At 38.2% G+C, this 14845-nt stretch overlaps 3 protein-coding genes across 4 annotated transcripts; 1 reads left to right on the top strand and 2 right to left on the bottom strand.

The window, feature by feature from the left end:
* On the bottom strand, window positions 1-2949 carry LOC105389972 (lysine-specific demethylase lid). The gene has a single exon (XM_011561186.3). The coding sequence runs from the start codon at window positions 2535-2537 to the stop codon at window positions 96-98; it is 2442 nt and encodes an 813-aa protein (XP_011559488.3). The 5' UTR covers window positions 2538-2949; the 3' UTR covers window positions 1-95.
* A 1705-nt stretch (window positions 2950-4654) lies between these two features.
* LOC105389962 (39S ribosomal protein L38, mitochondrial) lies at window positions 4655-6713 on the top strand. The gene is made up of 4 exons (XM_011561175.3): window positions 4655-4983; window positions 5262-5830; window positions 5913-6071; window positions 6398-6713. The coding sequence occupies exons 1-4, from the start codon at window positions 4805-4807 to the stop codon at window positions 6670-6672; spliced, it is 1182 nt and encodes a 393-aa protein (XP_011559477.3). The 5' UTR covers window positions 4655-4804; the 3' UTR covers window positions 6673-6713.
* A 676-nt stretch (window positions 6714-7389) lies between these two features.
* LOC105389955 (hsc70-interacting protein) lies at window positions 7390-14530 on the bottom strand. Of its 2 annotated transcripts, none has more exons than XM_048624580.1 (10): window positions 14411-14530; window positions 14074-14286; window positions 13535-13620; window positions 12353-12567; window positions 11696-11805; window positions 10968-11127; window positions 10332-10452; window positions 9410-9528; window positions 8779-8929; window positions 7390-7911 (listed from the first exon to the last, which is right to left on the bottom strand). In XM_048624580.1, the coding sequence occupies exons 2-10, from the start codon at window positions 14262-14264 to the stop codon at window positions 7853-7855; spliced, it is 1212 nt and encodes a 403-aa protein (XP_048480537.1). In that variant the 5' UTR covers window positions 14265-14286; window positions 14411-14530; the 3' UTR covers window positions 7390-7852. The 2 variants fall into 2 exon arrangements, with proteins under 2 accessions (XP_048480537.1, XP_048480538.1); XM_048624581.1 differs by having other exon boundaries at window positions 14074-14295; window positions 14413-14504.
* Between the last annotated feature and the right edge of the window lie 315 nt (window positions 14531-14845).

A 14845-nucleotide genomic window follows, 5' to 3' on the forward strand; every position in this document is an offset into this window, starting at 1 on the left:
ACAACAATATAAATAAGCTTCTGAATTATAATAAATCTTAATCACTATAATACTATATTAAGACTGTCATTTGTACTAGAACATCGCCACACTATTCAGTCATCATCCAGCTCTATAACTATTGGTTCCACATTCTCAGTGGATTTAATATACTCATCCTTTAGTTGAGTTAACAATGAGCACTTTGGTATTTTCAACTCATCTGCCTCATCCACCAATGATTTCAGTTTTTGGGATCTACCAATATCTGGGGCGGTGGGCAGAAGAATATTCTTTGTGTCTGTCATCCATTTGTCAAAACTGTTTACTCGAAAATCAATAGTTTGCAGCATAATATGCAGTTCATCCATATCATAACGGTAATTCAGTGACTTCTTATCCCAAGGGCATTGGCAGAATTCATCTGCATGTTGAAGGCATGCCATGTGATTGCACACCAGACAAGAAACTGAAGATAGGAAGCAAGTGGTCTTACATACTTCACACAACCTCTCATCATCACCAAGCAGCTCAAATGCAGTTCTCCTCACATTTTTCAATCCTTTTTTGGCCATCAGTGCCCTGTATTTGCCTTCCTCTTCTGTTGCATTGACAAGCTCTTTCTGTGTTTCTAGTGCGGTCTCCAGATCTAATCGGTCTCCTTCCAGTGCCATTTTGCAGATCAACTCATCATGAGAAAAAACACAGAACCTCTTTAAATTCTTATAATGACTAATGCAATCACGTCCAATCTTGAGCCAGTCAGGTGGGGCAAAATTGACAGCCTCTGCAAAGTTATATCCCTGATTGAATCCTGTGTGATATGCTCTTGGGAAGGTCACTACAAATTCCCCAGCATGCTGATCTGTTCTATAAATTGGCACTCCGGCTACCATCAATATGTTAGGATTCATTATAGTGACTAACTGATGCAGCAAGTCTGGCTGGGATTTGAAAAGATCAGGAGCTGCAGCTTTCATGGCATTCTCTAGTAACTCTGCCCCACTGCCCGGAACTCCATACCAAGTCTTAGCCTCACCCCAATGCAGATAATTGATAGAATAACTCCAGTGGTCCTCATTGTGCCAACAGAAAGCTGAAAAGCACATGCCCACATACATCCATGGTACAGTCATCCCAGAAATATCAGCATTGATGAACCGTAACACTGAACCTTCTAACACTGGGAGGTTATTTAAGTTCCAGCCAGAATCAACATATTCCTGGTCTCCTGGAAATAGGTTAAGTGAAGACTTTGTAGGGAACCCTGAACCATGGTCCATAGAGTGAAGGTCTGCTCCATACTCTACAGTCACATCTTCTTCCACTGATGATATTATCCTCCAGAACTCTTTTTCTGCAACACTGGTTGGCACCAAATGACCAGACATGCCAAAATAGTCAGACTTAAACTTATCTGCCATTTCCCCAAATTGTTGTAATGTGTACTCTCTTTCAGCTTGTGCAAAGCCAAATGCTTCAGCTGGTTTGTGCACCTCCTGGGCTATACAACATGGACATCTCCAGTCACCATCAGGTACAGTAGTAAGTGGAGGCTTCAGACAGAATGTGTGGTAGGTGTCTGAACAGCCATTACAGATAAGTAAGAGATCATCACGGTGGTCTTTTTGGCATATGGCACAGGTGTATACTGCTAAAGGGTCTAAATCATACCTGGGTCTTTTTCTGGACTTCGTTATGTCAAACTCTTCATCATTTAGACCTGGCATTTTTGGTCCTGGGCCATATGTGGCTAGCCGTCTGAGTTCTCTATTACGCTTGTCTTCCTCCTTTTCAGGCTTAGGTTTGGAAGAATCTGCATCCATGTGGATGTCAGAGCCAGTCTTGGTTTTCTTTATATTTGAGTGAGGTTTTTCTTCTTTTATCTCTTCATCTTTTACACTGGTAATGGTTTCTATTGCAATTTCTTTGAATTCACATTTGATATTATTATCATCTTCCTTTATTTCAAGCTTAGGTTCAGTCTTTTTTACATTTTTCAATATATCTGCTTTACTTTTTTCGAAAATATCGAATGGCAAGAGTATCTTCTCATAATTATTTCGGAGAAAATTCATTGTTTGCGCATTTTGACTGTACCCCATTGCATTTGCAATCTTACGCCATTTTTTAGGTGAATTACAATTTTCAAATCCACCTTCTTCATCTACCCAAAACTTTAGGCAAAACAAATCCAATGTTTTATTCTCTATATTCGGAATTTTAAGTGGCGATCCCTGAAGCTCCCAGAATTTGAGAATTTTCTCTAGGAACAAAAGTTTCAGACGCGTAATGGCTTCTAATTCATTGACTTTTTGTATCCGTGGTACAAATTTTAATTTGTCGACATCTAAAGAAAAGGGCGGTTGCCATCGCGCTGGTGGCTTTATCTTGCATATTCCTGTTTTCTCGGCGACGGGCCGTATCTTGGCGATGTAGCCGAGCGGGTCCGCGAACTCCTCGGCCGTGGGTTCGAATACGGGCGCTTCAGGCGGAGGCGTGAAAGTAAACTCCACGCTCTTTTGCATGGCATTTTTCTGTATATTCTTTAGATCCATCTCTGGAAGCGTTTATTTCTCAAAATATAATTGAATTCTGTGCAATGCCGTCAATCTGATAGGTACATTTCACTGATTTGTGTGTACGTGACTCCTCGCCATGTGTAAATGGCTATTATAAAACTGAACTTAGGAAAAGTATTAAACTCGGGAGATTTTCACCCACATGAATACGGAAGACAGTCAATGTTCGTTGCTACCGCATCATACACAATTTGTCCGGGCGCTATTAGCAACAAAGCTAATCACTGATACACAAATCTGTTATAATTTATTGATCTCACTTTATTGTTCTATTCACATCACATCACAAGAAACACCATGTCCAAGTCCCTACTTTTGGTCGCCACTCGGAAAAATAGTTGATAGCATGCACGTTGATTGGTCGAAATTGTTTTTGTACATATCTTTATGTTGGTATAAGCTATAGACCTAAAATGGGTGACCATACTAAATTAGATTTGCTCAAATTGTGTGTGTTAATAGTGTTTACTACGTGTTAGTTACTATGTTTAACCCTGATCATTTCGTCTTCCATCGCATGGGACAGTACGCCAGTGCTTAGTAAAGATGAAATTATATTGTATAAATTATGTTTTTTATAAATAAATAAACTTAAGTACAAATACATGGTAACTAGAGGAGTGAAACAAAATACTGTGATTGTGAGTGGGTTAATTGTTACTTATGGCAATTCAAATTCACAATCATTGTAGCCAACATTAAAAATATTGTCATTATGGATAGAGATGGCTCTTTTGTGTCGATAAAATAATATCTCATGAACATTTATCGGAATAGACTGCCGAGTATAGTTACATAAATATATTGTTTTATAAATAAATTTATATTTTATCAGTAAATTAACGGTACGTGTTTAAGCTTAAGGCTTAAGTTATATGATTTTTAAATGTATCTATTAATAAAGTAATAAATAAATAGGTAAATAAAGTTAAAAAAAATCTAGGCGGTAAGCGCTCAGTGCCAAATATTTTAGAACATTTGTTTTACTAACGCAGTAGCTGGCTAGACTTGATACTCCTTTGATTCCTTAGTTTGATTGACAGATAGCTATGCCTGGTAGATATTATTTTATATTTTCTTTTCCCTTGAAAATAAAAACAGAAACAAACGACAAATAAAATGTGATAATTTGGCAGCTGTCATAGGACACATGCTATAGTAAGCTGTAAGCGAGTAGGCTATAAGCAAGCCAGTCAGCGAAGTCATGTTCATGTTAAGTGTGAAACTTGTATATTTTACTTGTACTTATTTATGCAATGTTAAAGCCTGGCAGCAGTAATGATTATTCTATACCAATCAGATATAGCCTAAGGTAGTTACACACAGTACCGGCGGCATGTCCGTTGGCTAGGCGGCCGGCATGTGTTGCGTGTAGCAAACTTATGGATACAAAAACCTAACAAGTCCTTTAAATACACTCATCATTCTAAACTTCGTATAACTTACTTAAATACATCATTATGCTCACGACTGTAATCCGCAGTGCGGTAGTCGTATAGCCGTATCGCGGTTTTTGAATGAGTACAATGCACTTAGGTTACACAACATCTAGAATCTAGATTAGGTATTATTAAGATTGAGCAACAAGAATTGAAGGCTGTATTATATTAGTATTGAATTAGTACTGTTTTAATTTTTAATTTTCTTTGTTGTAACTGTTGTTGTACCTGTAACTTAATAGCTCGTAAGTAACTCTTTTATCCACCAACAAAGGTTGGCTGGAAGAAATTGCTTTTTGGCAATAATCCCGCCATTGTATGCTTTTACTGTGTTTATAAATTGTTATGTATTTATGTTTTTTGTGTACAATAAAGTGTTAAAATAAATAAATAGACGTGCATTGTGCGGGTTTCTTCACGATGTTTTCCTTCACCCTAAAAGCCAGTGGTATACAATTGTACTTAAATTCCAATTTTTGTAACATGTCAGAGTCGGGATTTGAACCCGCATCTCTGGCGAGAGAAGCGGGCGCTTAACTGATTGAGCTACCACCACTCACTGAACTTCCACCGTACTGCTCTTATTATAGTGTATCGATATTTCGAATGAGATAAGTTAACCCATCACTAATTTAAATTTTGCTGTCACTTCAGACGTCAAAGTGTCAATTATTGTCAAATGTCAAACTTTTCATTTATTTTCATATTTTTTCATGCATTTTGAAAGAATAATGTGTTAATTTCTAATGATAAAGATAGTAAACTGATATAGTTTTGCTGCATTTAAAGACTACCGTCGTCAACATGTTGAACTCGTTTCGTGCAGCCGTTGTGAACATTCAATACCAGCAAGTGAGGTTAGGTCACCGAGTCCGAGGAAAAGCCCCCACTGTAGCGAGGAGTCTCAAGGAACGGCTAGACGAACTCAATTATAAAGATGAGCTGTACACCGCTAAGGTTGACATTGGATTCCCAAAACTGAGGTGTGTAATAAACCAACTTCTTGTTACATTAATGTTGAATGCTGTAGGCATAGGCATTGTCTGTATTACCTCAAAAAAGCATATAAACAAATATTAGAATGGTATTCAAAGATTTATGAGGAATTACACAGTGTTGAGCACTTTCTTAAGTTTCTTTGCCCCTACGATCTTGATTGATGTAGGTAATATTAATTTTCTTCAATCTAAGCAAAGTCTTGCAAAAATAGATTGAAATGGGTATTTCCAAAGTTTTTTAATCAGCACACTTATATTTTCAGGAAACCCTCAAAGGAAGTCCGGACAGAGAGGCTAACACACCTGAAAAAACTTAAAGCAGACAAAACCCTTGAACAGATGGCAAGAGATCACAAAATCAAAGTTGATAAAGACCAAGTGAGGCAGGTTTGGCTGGAAACAGCTGGTCCAGTCCACAAAAAAAACATAGCGGAGCACTATGGTATATTTGAACACCTCTATGGTGAGGGATATTTTCTTCCACTTTTGAATTTGGAAGTTCTCTATGACTTGAAGGATGGTTCTTGCCTGCCAGTGTATACTGGAAATGTTATCAAACCTTTGGAAGCCAAGGAGGTTCCAACTGTTTTGTTTGAGGCTGATGGGAATGATATGTGGACATTGGCTCTCACCAGTCTCGATGGGCATCTGACTGAGAGTGACAAGGAGTATGTACACTGGCTTGTAGCTAATATTCCTGGTAATTGTGTGGAGAAGGGAGATACATTAGTGGAGTACTTACAGCCTTTCCCATTAAAAGGAACTGGATATCACAGATATGCATTTGTGCTTTACAAGCAGGATGGCAGAGTTGATTATGATATTCCAAAAGGTAAGAAACCAAAATGCTTTTTATGCCAAAAAAAACTGTAACTATTTTGTCAGACTTCATAATATAGTTTTTTCATTTTCAGTGACCGAGCCTGCACTAGAAGACAGAACATTTGTCACCCGAGAATGGTACAAGAAGTACCAGGACAAGATAACTCCGGCAGGGCTGGCCTTCTACCAGAGTGACTGGGATCTATCTGTGAAGGAGTTCTTTCACAAAACACTCAATACTAAGGAGCCTGGTAAGTGGTTTGATAGCATTTAGCAGCACAACTTAATAAAAGTCGCAAACAAAGCTAAATACTGTCTGCATTTTGTTTACTGTCAATACCAAGATAAAAGTCACAAATCTTCTAAATAAATAAAATCTTTTAGGTACTTTAAAATAAGAGTTCCCTTGAAAAGTGAGGTGTTATTTGTCAAGATGTGTTTCTTTTGCACTGACACTCTATCTTGTTAATTTGTTGTAGGTAAAACAAAGGGCTACACAAAGTCGCCAGCTGCAATCATTTTGTTTCATAAAGTTAACTAATGTCTATAACATATCATAACTCACATCCTATTTCAGTTTTCGAGTATGACTTCCCTGCGCCATACATACGCCCTCAAGAGTGGTTTCCGCGCCGCAAACCATTCAACCTTTACATGGACAAATACCGGGACCCCCAGCAAATCAACAAGGAGTATTTACTGCGCAAGCTGAAGGATTTAGATCCATTCAAGAAGCCACCAGCTCCATTGAGGTTCCCCAACGCACATCCCCTGCCGAAAGAGATGCCATCCTGGCTGAAACTCCATGAAAAGAAGATCAGGCTTGGACGCGGCAGAATCAATGAGGTGTAATGTAAGCTTGTAAATAAGGTAATAAATGTATGTAGTTAAATGTTAAAAGCGTTTTACTTAATTAAAAGTTTTGTTTTTAAAGTTCTTTAGATGGAAATGAAACCAAAGGGGATTTTTTGCTTTATTTTATTGGATAGAACCGTGAAAACAACTTACAATAATTCAGACATATTACATACTGGCAATTTTTTTCACAAAAATCATATAAAGCAACATTGAACGACTAGTAAAATAAAATTATTTTTTATCAGAATAATATAAAAAGACTAATTCATGAAAAACATAATTGAACGTTAAATGCATTTAAAATGGTGACAAAGACGCGTTTCAAATAAGTTCCATTATTTTCAGTTTTTATAAGTCAACATAATTAAATAGAACTGTATTATACTTTGAAACGCAAACTTTACCCCATCTATTTCAGATATTTTGTTAATATAATATACCTATAGATACTAATAATGGAATAAAATTATCACTTTCTGAAGATGATTTAGAAAGTAACTTAGCTTAATTGTAAAATGCCACTGAGCACCAATGATTTGATTATAAATTTTATAAACTGGCATTTAGGTCTTTATTGCAGATCTTAATTCTACTTTAAGCAGTCTGACTTATATCTAATATGTTCTGAGGGACAGAAATATTGAAATGTAGAATTTAGATTATATCCCACAAGTCGAAAAGTAGCAAGCAAAGGTATATAGATGGCACATAATAGGAAAGTTAGATTGTAAACCTTTTTAATTCCAACAGATTCCTTATAGAATAACCGAAACTTTGGCAAAAAATGTGCGAAAACAACATTGTAGCCAGAATGCAGAAAGATTTTTGCTCAACAAGTTACCAACTTAATTAGTGATGTTAGTCTTCATAATTATTTTTAACCTACATTAGTGCCATTATCATTTAATATGAGAGGAATATTTTAAGCATTTTGCCAGTAAAAATGCGACTGTAGTCAGTCGGTTTGTCATTCATAACTGTTTCTTTAGAACGATACAATGACGACATTAGCAATTTTTGTTCATAATTTCAAAAACAAAATGCTTGAAACAACCGCCTCAGGGATCAGATGTGATCTATACTCCAATATACAATGTGTAGCTAGTAGATACAGTTAGCATTCTTCAGTATACAGTTAGCATTTTTCAGGATACAGTTAGCTTGTAGATAATATTTAGTCGAGGCCAACGTCATCATCCGTTGGCGGCTTTGGGCCGTCTGGGCCGCCCGCTCCTGGGAATTAAGAAATTATAATTTAAATGGAAATACTCTTCGAAGTCTGCCACACAGATACGTGACAAAGGAGATTATATTATTATTGTTAAGCTCTTTATTGCACATAATGTTAAACTTAGGGCTGATTTCTTAATGGTCAGATAAACGTTATCTGAGGAATAAAATTGTTGCTGTCACTGTCTAATACAAATATTCACATGTGACAGCATCAGAATTATTCCTCAGGTAACGTTTATCTGCCCATTGAAAAATCAGCCATTAGACGAATTGAATGCTAATAGCATTCTCTTTCAGCTAACCTTGGGCGTTGTGGACAAAGTGATGGGTACTGCGATATACTGAGAGGACTACGAGTATTATAAACTGTATTTGTCGCCGAAAGATTTACAGGAGGTAAAACTTCCTCGTGCACATCGCTTTTAAGCCTACACTGACGCAGCCACATTCATTTTCATGTCTCGGGGCAACCTCTTCACGACCCATTACGTCCCCACTGCTGGGGCACGGGTCTCCTTCCAATGAAGGAAGGGTTTTTAGGCCTAGTCCAACCGGGGCAACCTGGCTAGCGAGAATTCCGGGCTGCCTAGCCACGGCCTCGCACACAACGCTATAAAGACCATGATCGACGGCATGAAAACTGCAATTTTATAGCTTTTCGGTGAAGCTGGCCTGTGGATCATGTACGCCGAAGCCACTAAAATATAATTATCATGGCCCTGTAGCACGGGGCGCTATCAAGACGTGACAAAAGTTCTCCGTCGTGCTCGCTCTTAAGCCTGCGAATGAGCGCGATGCAAAACTTTTGTCACATTTTAAATGCGCCCCGTACTAGTCCTTTCTACATCATATTTCATCACCACATACCTCCGAAAGGCCCCGCTCCGCCGGCGCCACCCTTCCCCAGCACATTCTGCAGCTTCTCGATGACGGCCGCGATCTTGGGGTTGTTCTGGTACTTGGCGAAGTTGGCCGGGTTGGCCGACACGTCTTGGAACGCCGCAGCGACCTCTGGGTCCTAAAGTGAGTGAGATAAAGGTTTATTTATTTATATACACTTTATTGCACACAAAAAAACAAATTTTTACACAGAAGCATTTTAAAAACATAGCTAATAATTTGCGCACAAAGGTTTAGTTCTATAAATCTGTATAAATAAAAATGACTGAACCGATTTGGCTAATTTTGGTCTTGAAATATTCGTGGATATCCAGGGAAGGTTTAAAAAGTAAGAAGGGTAGGGTAAGAGGCGGTACGAAGTTCGCTGGGCCACCTAGTTCAAATAAATGTTATGTTACTCATAGTTCTTAAAGCGTTTAATCACGTGAGTTTGTACCTAAGGCTAAAATGGGAGTTGGTAATTTTTAATGACTTACTTGTGAATGCATAATAATACAATGCAATGCAAAATTTTAAAAAATAAATATACTATTTTAAAATGAATTTTGGAACAGAAGATCTATCTGTTATACAACAACTACAATCAAAAACCACCCACCTGAATAGAAGCCATAATCTCCGGATCAAACAGCAGATTGCTGAAGTCCTTCGGGTTCACCCCGGCGCCCGGGAACCCGCCCGCGCCCGGGAACCCGCCAGCCCCCGGGAACCCTGCACCTGTCAAAGTCAAATTGTTTATACTCCGTCCTTTATATTATTGGTTTTTTGACAGTCGAAATCCCATACATATTTTATGACTGCAAAGGAAAACCAACGTTACTTACCAGGACATAAGGAAACGTCTAAAATACAATAACATAGTGGAAGCTCTATCTATAATCGACGTAAAATATTACAATTATTGGCCGATAGTCATCTACCACCATTTCACAAAGGCCCCGTCATTAAGGAGGAAAGAAATAGCAAAAGAAACTCCTCGAGCATCTTTTCAACTTTTTGCTTATATATAAGTAGTACATTTACTTATATCTAATAGCTGTTCCCGCGAGCTTCGCTGCGCCTTAAAAAGTTTTCCCGTGGGAATTCCGGGATAAAAAGTAGCCTATGTTCTTTCTCAGGGTCTAGATCATATGTATACCAAATGTCATTCAAATCCGTTCAGTAGTTTTGGCGTGAAAGAGTAACAGACAGACAGACAGACACAGTTACTTTCGCATTTATAATATTAGTTAGGATACGGTCAACTGCATAAGCAGCTATACACTTTAACACTTTTGTTCCTTGTCGAACTAGCTACATAACAAACTGTCAATAGGCAGTTTGTGAGTTTGAAAAGGTACAAAAGTGTACAGCTTTTTATGCAGCTGACTGTACATTTTTACTTAAGTAACGACAATAGAGACGTGTGGAGTAAACATGGGGAAGCCTTTTCCCAGCAGTGGGACACTAAAATGGCTACATAAAAAAATATCCATTAAATTTTTCCAACAGCCTCAGCTGAGGTGTACAAGCCCACGTACCTGCTCCGGGGAATCCGCTGGGGAAGCCTCTAGGGGCGGACTGGGCGGCTTCAGCTTGAGCCTTGGCGGCGCGGGCGCGGGCTTCTTGAGCCTTGCGGGCGCGCCGGACGCGGTCGCGGTGCTGGGGGGTAAGGTTGACATTGTGTTAATGCATTATTATAATAAAAATGTTTCAATGACTATGCACCAAATTAGGAGTAAAACGGAGAAGGTTACGCCTGCAATATTGAAGTACAGTTAACAACAACGCATCAGAATATTACCAACGAAAAACTTCTTTACTTAACTTCTTGTGTTTAAATTAAATGATTTTAAAATAGGGGCCATTGGGGGCTTCACTTAACTTCTTGTGTTTAAATTAAATGATTTTAAAATAAGGGCTGATTATGATAATACAAATTGTAGTACAAAGCTAGGCTTTCGTGTGCATCAGTAACAGAGGCCTAAGTCCAGAAGGGCTAGTACAGGGCCCATTTAAGACGTGACAAAAGTTTTCCATCGCCGTCCCTCACATCGCGCAGCTTCATGAGTGAGCGCGACGGAGAACTTTTGTCACGTCTTATTAGCTCCCTGTGCTACAGGGCCAATTATTTATCACGGGTTGATGTCAATACTCCATTTAAATCACAATAATACCTGTTTCTCCTCCCGCTTCCTCTGCACACTGAGCTTATGCTGCCGCAGTTTCTCCGCGTTGGGCTTCACCTCCGCGAACCACTCGTTGGCTTGCTCGTCGTAGTCGATCTTGAGAGATTCGGACAAGTCGTGGGAGGCTTCCTCGAACTTGCCCAGTAGCCTGTGGAAATGATGTTGAATGAGTTTATTTATGTCTGTTTGGAAAACTATCAAGTAGCGACTGTTTTAAGAAAGCAGTTAGATATGTACGTAAACAATAGTAAGCCATTAAATGTTTTCACTGATGGTAAGTACTTGAGAAACTCCCTGGGTTATTGGTATCATGGTAAATTTGGAAATACATTTATCCGGCCATTTAGTTTATTTATTTAGCCAGCGAGCTCCCTAAATAAAACACCCTTGGGATTCTGGGATGAAAAGTTGCTTATATGTTAATTCAGGGTGTCAGTTTCCTACACACTAAATTACTCCGTTATTAGCCGTTATACGGTGATGGAGTAATAAAAATTCATAAAGTTTCACTGCAGGGTAGAACAAATACAAATACCAGTTGTTCAGATGCCCGCCAGGCTAAACCACCCGGCCTGGTCAGAGGAGCCTTTGCAGTACGGATGCGCTACGACCCTGGCATCTCGATAGCATCAAAATCTTTTAAAATTGCTTAGTATGGTCATAATGTTATAAGCGCGAAAGTTGGCTAGATAGGTAGGTTCATATATAGATGTTACCTGTAGGCGCGTCCGCGGAACTTGTACGCGGCGGCGCTGTCGCAGTTGAGCTCGAGCGCGCGCGTGCAGTCCTTGATGCACGCGTTCGGACGGGACATCTTCAGGTACACCTGGAGTGTTACAGAATGTATAGTATGGCATCTGTAGTTAGCGACTGATGACTTATCTGGCTGGCTAATCTAGTGCTTGTTGTGGACCTGCTAAAAGGTATGGTGGGCTGTGATTGGCTCATCATCTTTGTTATGCAATGTGTTCATGTTCTCTTTTTTTGTCTCTAGGGTGAAGCTTATAAAATGAACTTATATTTGGTCATGAACCAATTTAACCATAAGCCAATAATACATAATTGATCAAGCAAAATTGCTGCAAAAGTAGTAAAAGATTTTTTAGGTAGGTACTTTATGCATTAAGAACTTGGGTATCCAATCCACATCTGTCCTTTGTTCCCTTATTAACTAAACCAAAATATAATGGAAAAAGGACAAAGAAAAGTGATTTGATGTCATACCTGTCCTCTCTTAGCAAATAACAAGGCACTTTATGGTACTTTATGCATTAAGAACTTGGGTATCCAATCCACATCTGTCCTTTGTTCCCTTATTAACTAAACCAAAATATAATGGAAAAAGGACAAAGAAAAGTGATTTGATGTCATACCTGTCCTCTCTTAGCAAATAACAAGGCACTCTGTGGGTTCAGCTGGATGGCCTCCGAGTACAACTTGACGGCCTCATCATACTTCTGGTCAGCGAAGGCCCGCATGGCCTCAGATCGCTTTTCATCAGATTGGTCTCGTTCCTCGTCAGGGATCTCCTCCTTTGAAGCGTCTCCCATGATCTGTGAGTCATCAAGCTTGTCTTCTTCGATGATACCTGAAAAATTGTAAGCCAGATGGAATTAATTACAGTTTCTTGAAGACTAGTAACCCATGGATGAGTTCCTAATTCATATAAACTACAAGAAGTCAAGGATTATGAGCTTACATAACGAAAAAGTATAGTTGAGAAATTTAATGTATGTCAAAAATATCTCAGAAAGATACACACATTCAACCAACAACACCAATTTCTTTGTTAAATACAGAAGGTAGTAGTAGAATATGCAGATCAATAAAGTGCAGTTACATATTATGGCTAAAAGTGGATGTTACAATGCAGTAAGGTCAGCATTTGCCCAGCATGCTTATTTATGCATGATGTAACTCATGTTTCATTAACCCATTGGGTTATGAGGGGGTAGGGAAATTGACTTTTCTTGTGTACCTTGCACACTTATATCCAGTGCTATTGTGGTTAATCATTGATCAAGTTAGTTGGAGGGTAGACAGTATGATCATAGATATCATAATTCCCATTTGACTGATTAATCTGATTACAATTAAGGATTTTTAGGACTTTCTTCATATAAAAAGGTTGTTTATCTATATATATAATTTTGTGATATCACAAAGAAATGAGCTTTGCTCTTTCTAGACATTTAAAATATGTCAGTAGTAATTCAGTAAATGTAAATGAAGTTGAAGTTAAATAATATACTAATTAACATTATTTTAAATTTTAAATAAGCTAGCAGTAGGCATTAACATTGGTACTTTCGCAGTCAACATTTTGTAGAAGTCTTGTAAAATGGTAAGAAATGATGTTCAAAACACTTTTTAAATAAAACAGTCAAGTGTATGTCAGACTTCAGTTCTTCATGCAGTTACTACAAGGGAAGGTGATGAACTTCTAAATGCTATAGATAAATAATTAAGTACTATTGACTATGAAGAATTCTCAGAAAAAAACACTACCTCACTTATTGGTTATCAAACTATGTTGTGAGTAAATGTTACTTTACCTTCCAAGTCAAGTTCCACATCAGACTCTGGTTCAGATTCTTCTTCCGATGTTGAGGAAGGCTCGGCCGCATTGTTGTTGCCCGCACTGTGGAAATAAATTACTTATTCTAGAAGTTTCCATGGATACAGTTTTTCCATTGTAGTGAGTGTATACTTACCTACTTATGGTAGAGAATAGACTTTGATATGATTCCTAAATTGTGTTAATGCAATGTACACTATGATTAGGCATCACATGGCATGATGATAATGAATTAACATTGTGAAGAGTTATTGACATTTTGTATTGCATCAGTCTAAATTATCTTAACATTGTGTTTGAATGATGAAAAAGTTCTTGACCTAACTTGTATTTTAATGCTCTTTGGTGCTTAAACTAACTTAGTCTTGGAGGCCAGTCTAATTATGATGAATTAACAGTAACATCACCTATAAAAGTCTACATACCTACTTCAGCAATCAGAGCTAAGATTATACAACTCGTCTTCCTGGAAACACTAAAGTAAATTATCATACTGTAACAAAAACAATATCTTACCTATCACCACCGGGTGCCGTAAAATTCTTGGAACCAAAAGTGGCCGTCGGAATGGACACTCCGAGGGAAGTCAGGTAATCCTTGAAGAAGGACAGCTTGGGGTGCTGCAGCACCTGCGGCTGCGACCGGCACAGCTCCACGAACGCCTTCAGCTGCGCCAGCTGCTCGTCATTGAAGGGGCAACCGCTCATTTTGAAAATATTCTCTTGTCACCTGCCGGCGGAACGTAATGGTGGCGTTATTGGTAAATTTAACGCACGGAGTTTAGTATTTTTATTGAGAATGGAGACTGAATAAGCTATTGATTTATAGAGGAGGTAATGGTAAAGACACATACCGTAATTAACAGAAATAAATTCAGATGAATTCACGAAAAACACAAGTGAAGCAACGCGATTTGATTTGACAACTGTTTGACAAGAATGACAATGACATACCAGAATTTTCCTGTCATATTAGTGATGGGACAAGACTTGAGCGTCAAGAGAAGGGACAGTAAGGGGAGAAGCCGTTCGTTATCGTTATTAGATAGGACTAACATTTAGTTTAACTTCCTAAAATCTTGACATAAAAGAGACGAAAATAAAAAGTTCGATTTTTTAAAAATGCATATGGTTAAAGACAAAGTAAAATAAAAAATACCTACCGATTGTTTAGTTTTAGCTAAAATTATTATTGAGTTTCCGCTGCCTATTTTTTATGTCGAGCATGGTCGAGCTGTAAAATAGTTAGATTTAAAAGTCTCAAATATTTTCACAGATTTGAAAAAACC

The sequence above is a fragment of the Plutella xylostella genome, chromosome 12 (assembly GCF_932276165.1).
Source record: "Plutella xylostella chromosome 12, ilPluXylo3.1, whole genome shotgun sequence".
Lineage (NCBI taxonomy): Eukaryota > Metazoa > Arthropoda > Insecta > Lepidoptera > Plutellidae > Plutella > Plutella xylostella.

Coding starts and splice junctions, on each gene's coding strand:
- LOC105389972 (XM_011561186.3), bottom strand. CDS start 2,537: ATGGATCTAAAGAATATACAGAAAAATGCCATGCAAAAGAGCGTGGAG.
- LOC105389962 (XM_011561175.3), top strand. CDS start 4,805: ATGTTGAACTCGTTTCGTGCAGCCGTTGTGAACATTCAATACCAGCAA. Junction 4,984..5,261: donor ATTGGATTCCCAAAACTGAG/GTGTGTAATAAA, acceptor TTATATTTTCAG/GAAACCCTCAAAGGAAGTCC. Junction 6,072..6,397: donor ACTCAATACTAAGGAGCCTG/GTAAGTGGTTTG, acceptor ATCCTATTTCAG/TTTTCGAGTATGACTTCCCT.
- LOC105389955 (XM_048624580.1), bottom strand. CDS start 14,264: ATGAGCGGTTGCCCCTTCAATGACGAGCAGCTGGCGCAGCTGAAGGCG. Junction 11,806..12,352: donor TATTTGCTAAGAGAGGACAG/GTATGACATCAA, acceptor GTAACACTCCAG/GTGTACCTGAAGATGTCCCG. Junction 8,930..9,409: donor AGATTATGGCTTCTATTCAG/GTGGGTGGTTTT, acceptor CACTCACTTTAG/GACCCAGAGGTCGCTGCGGC.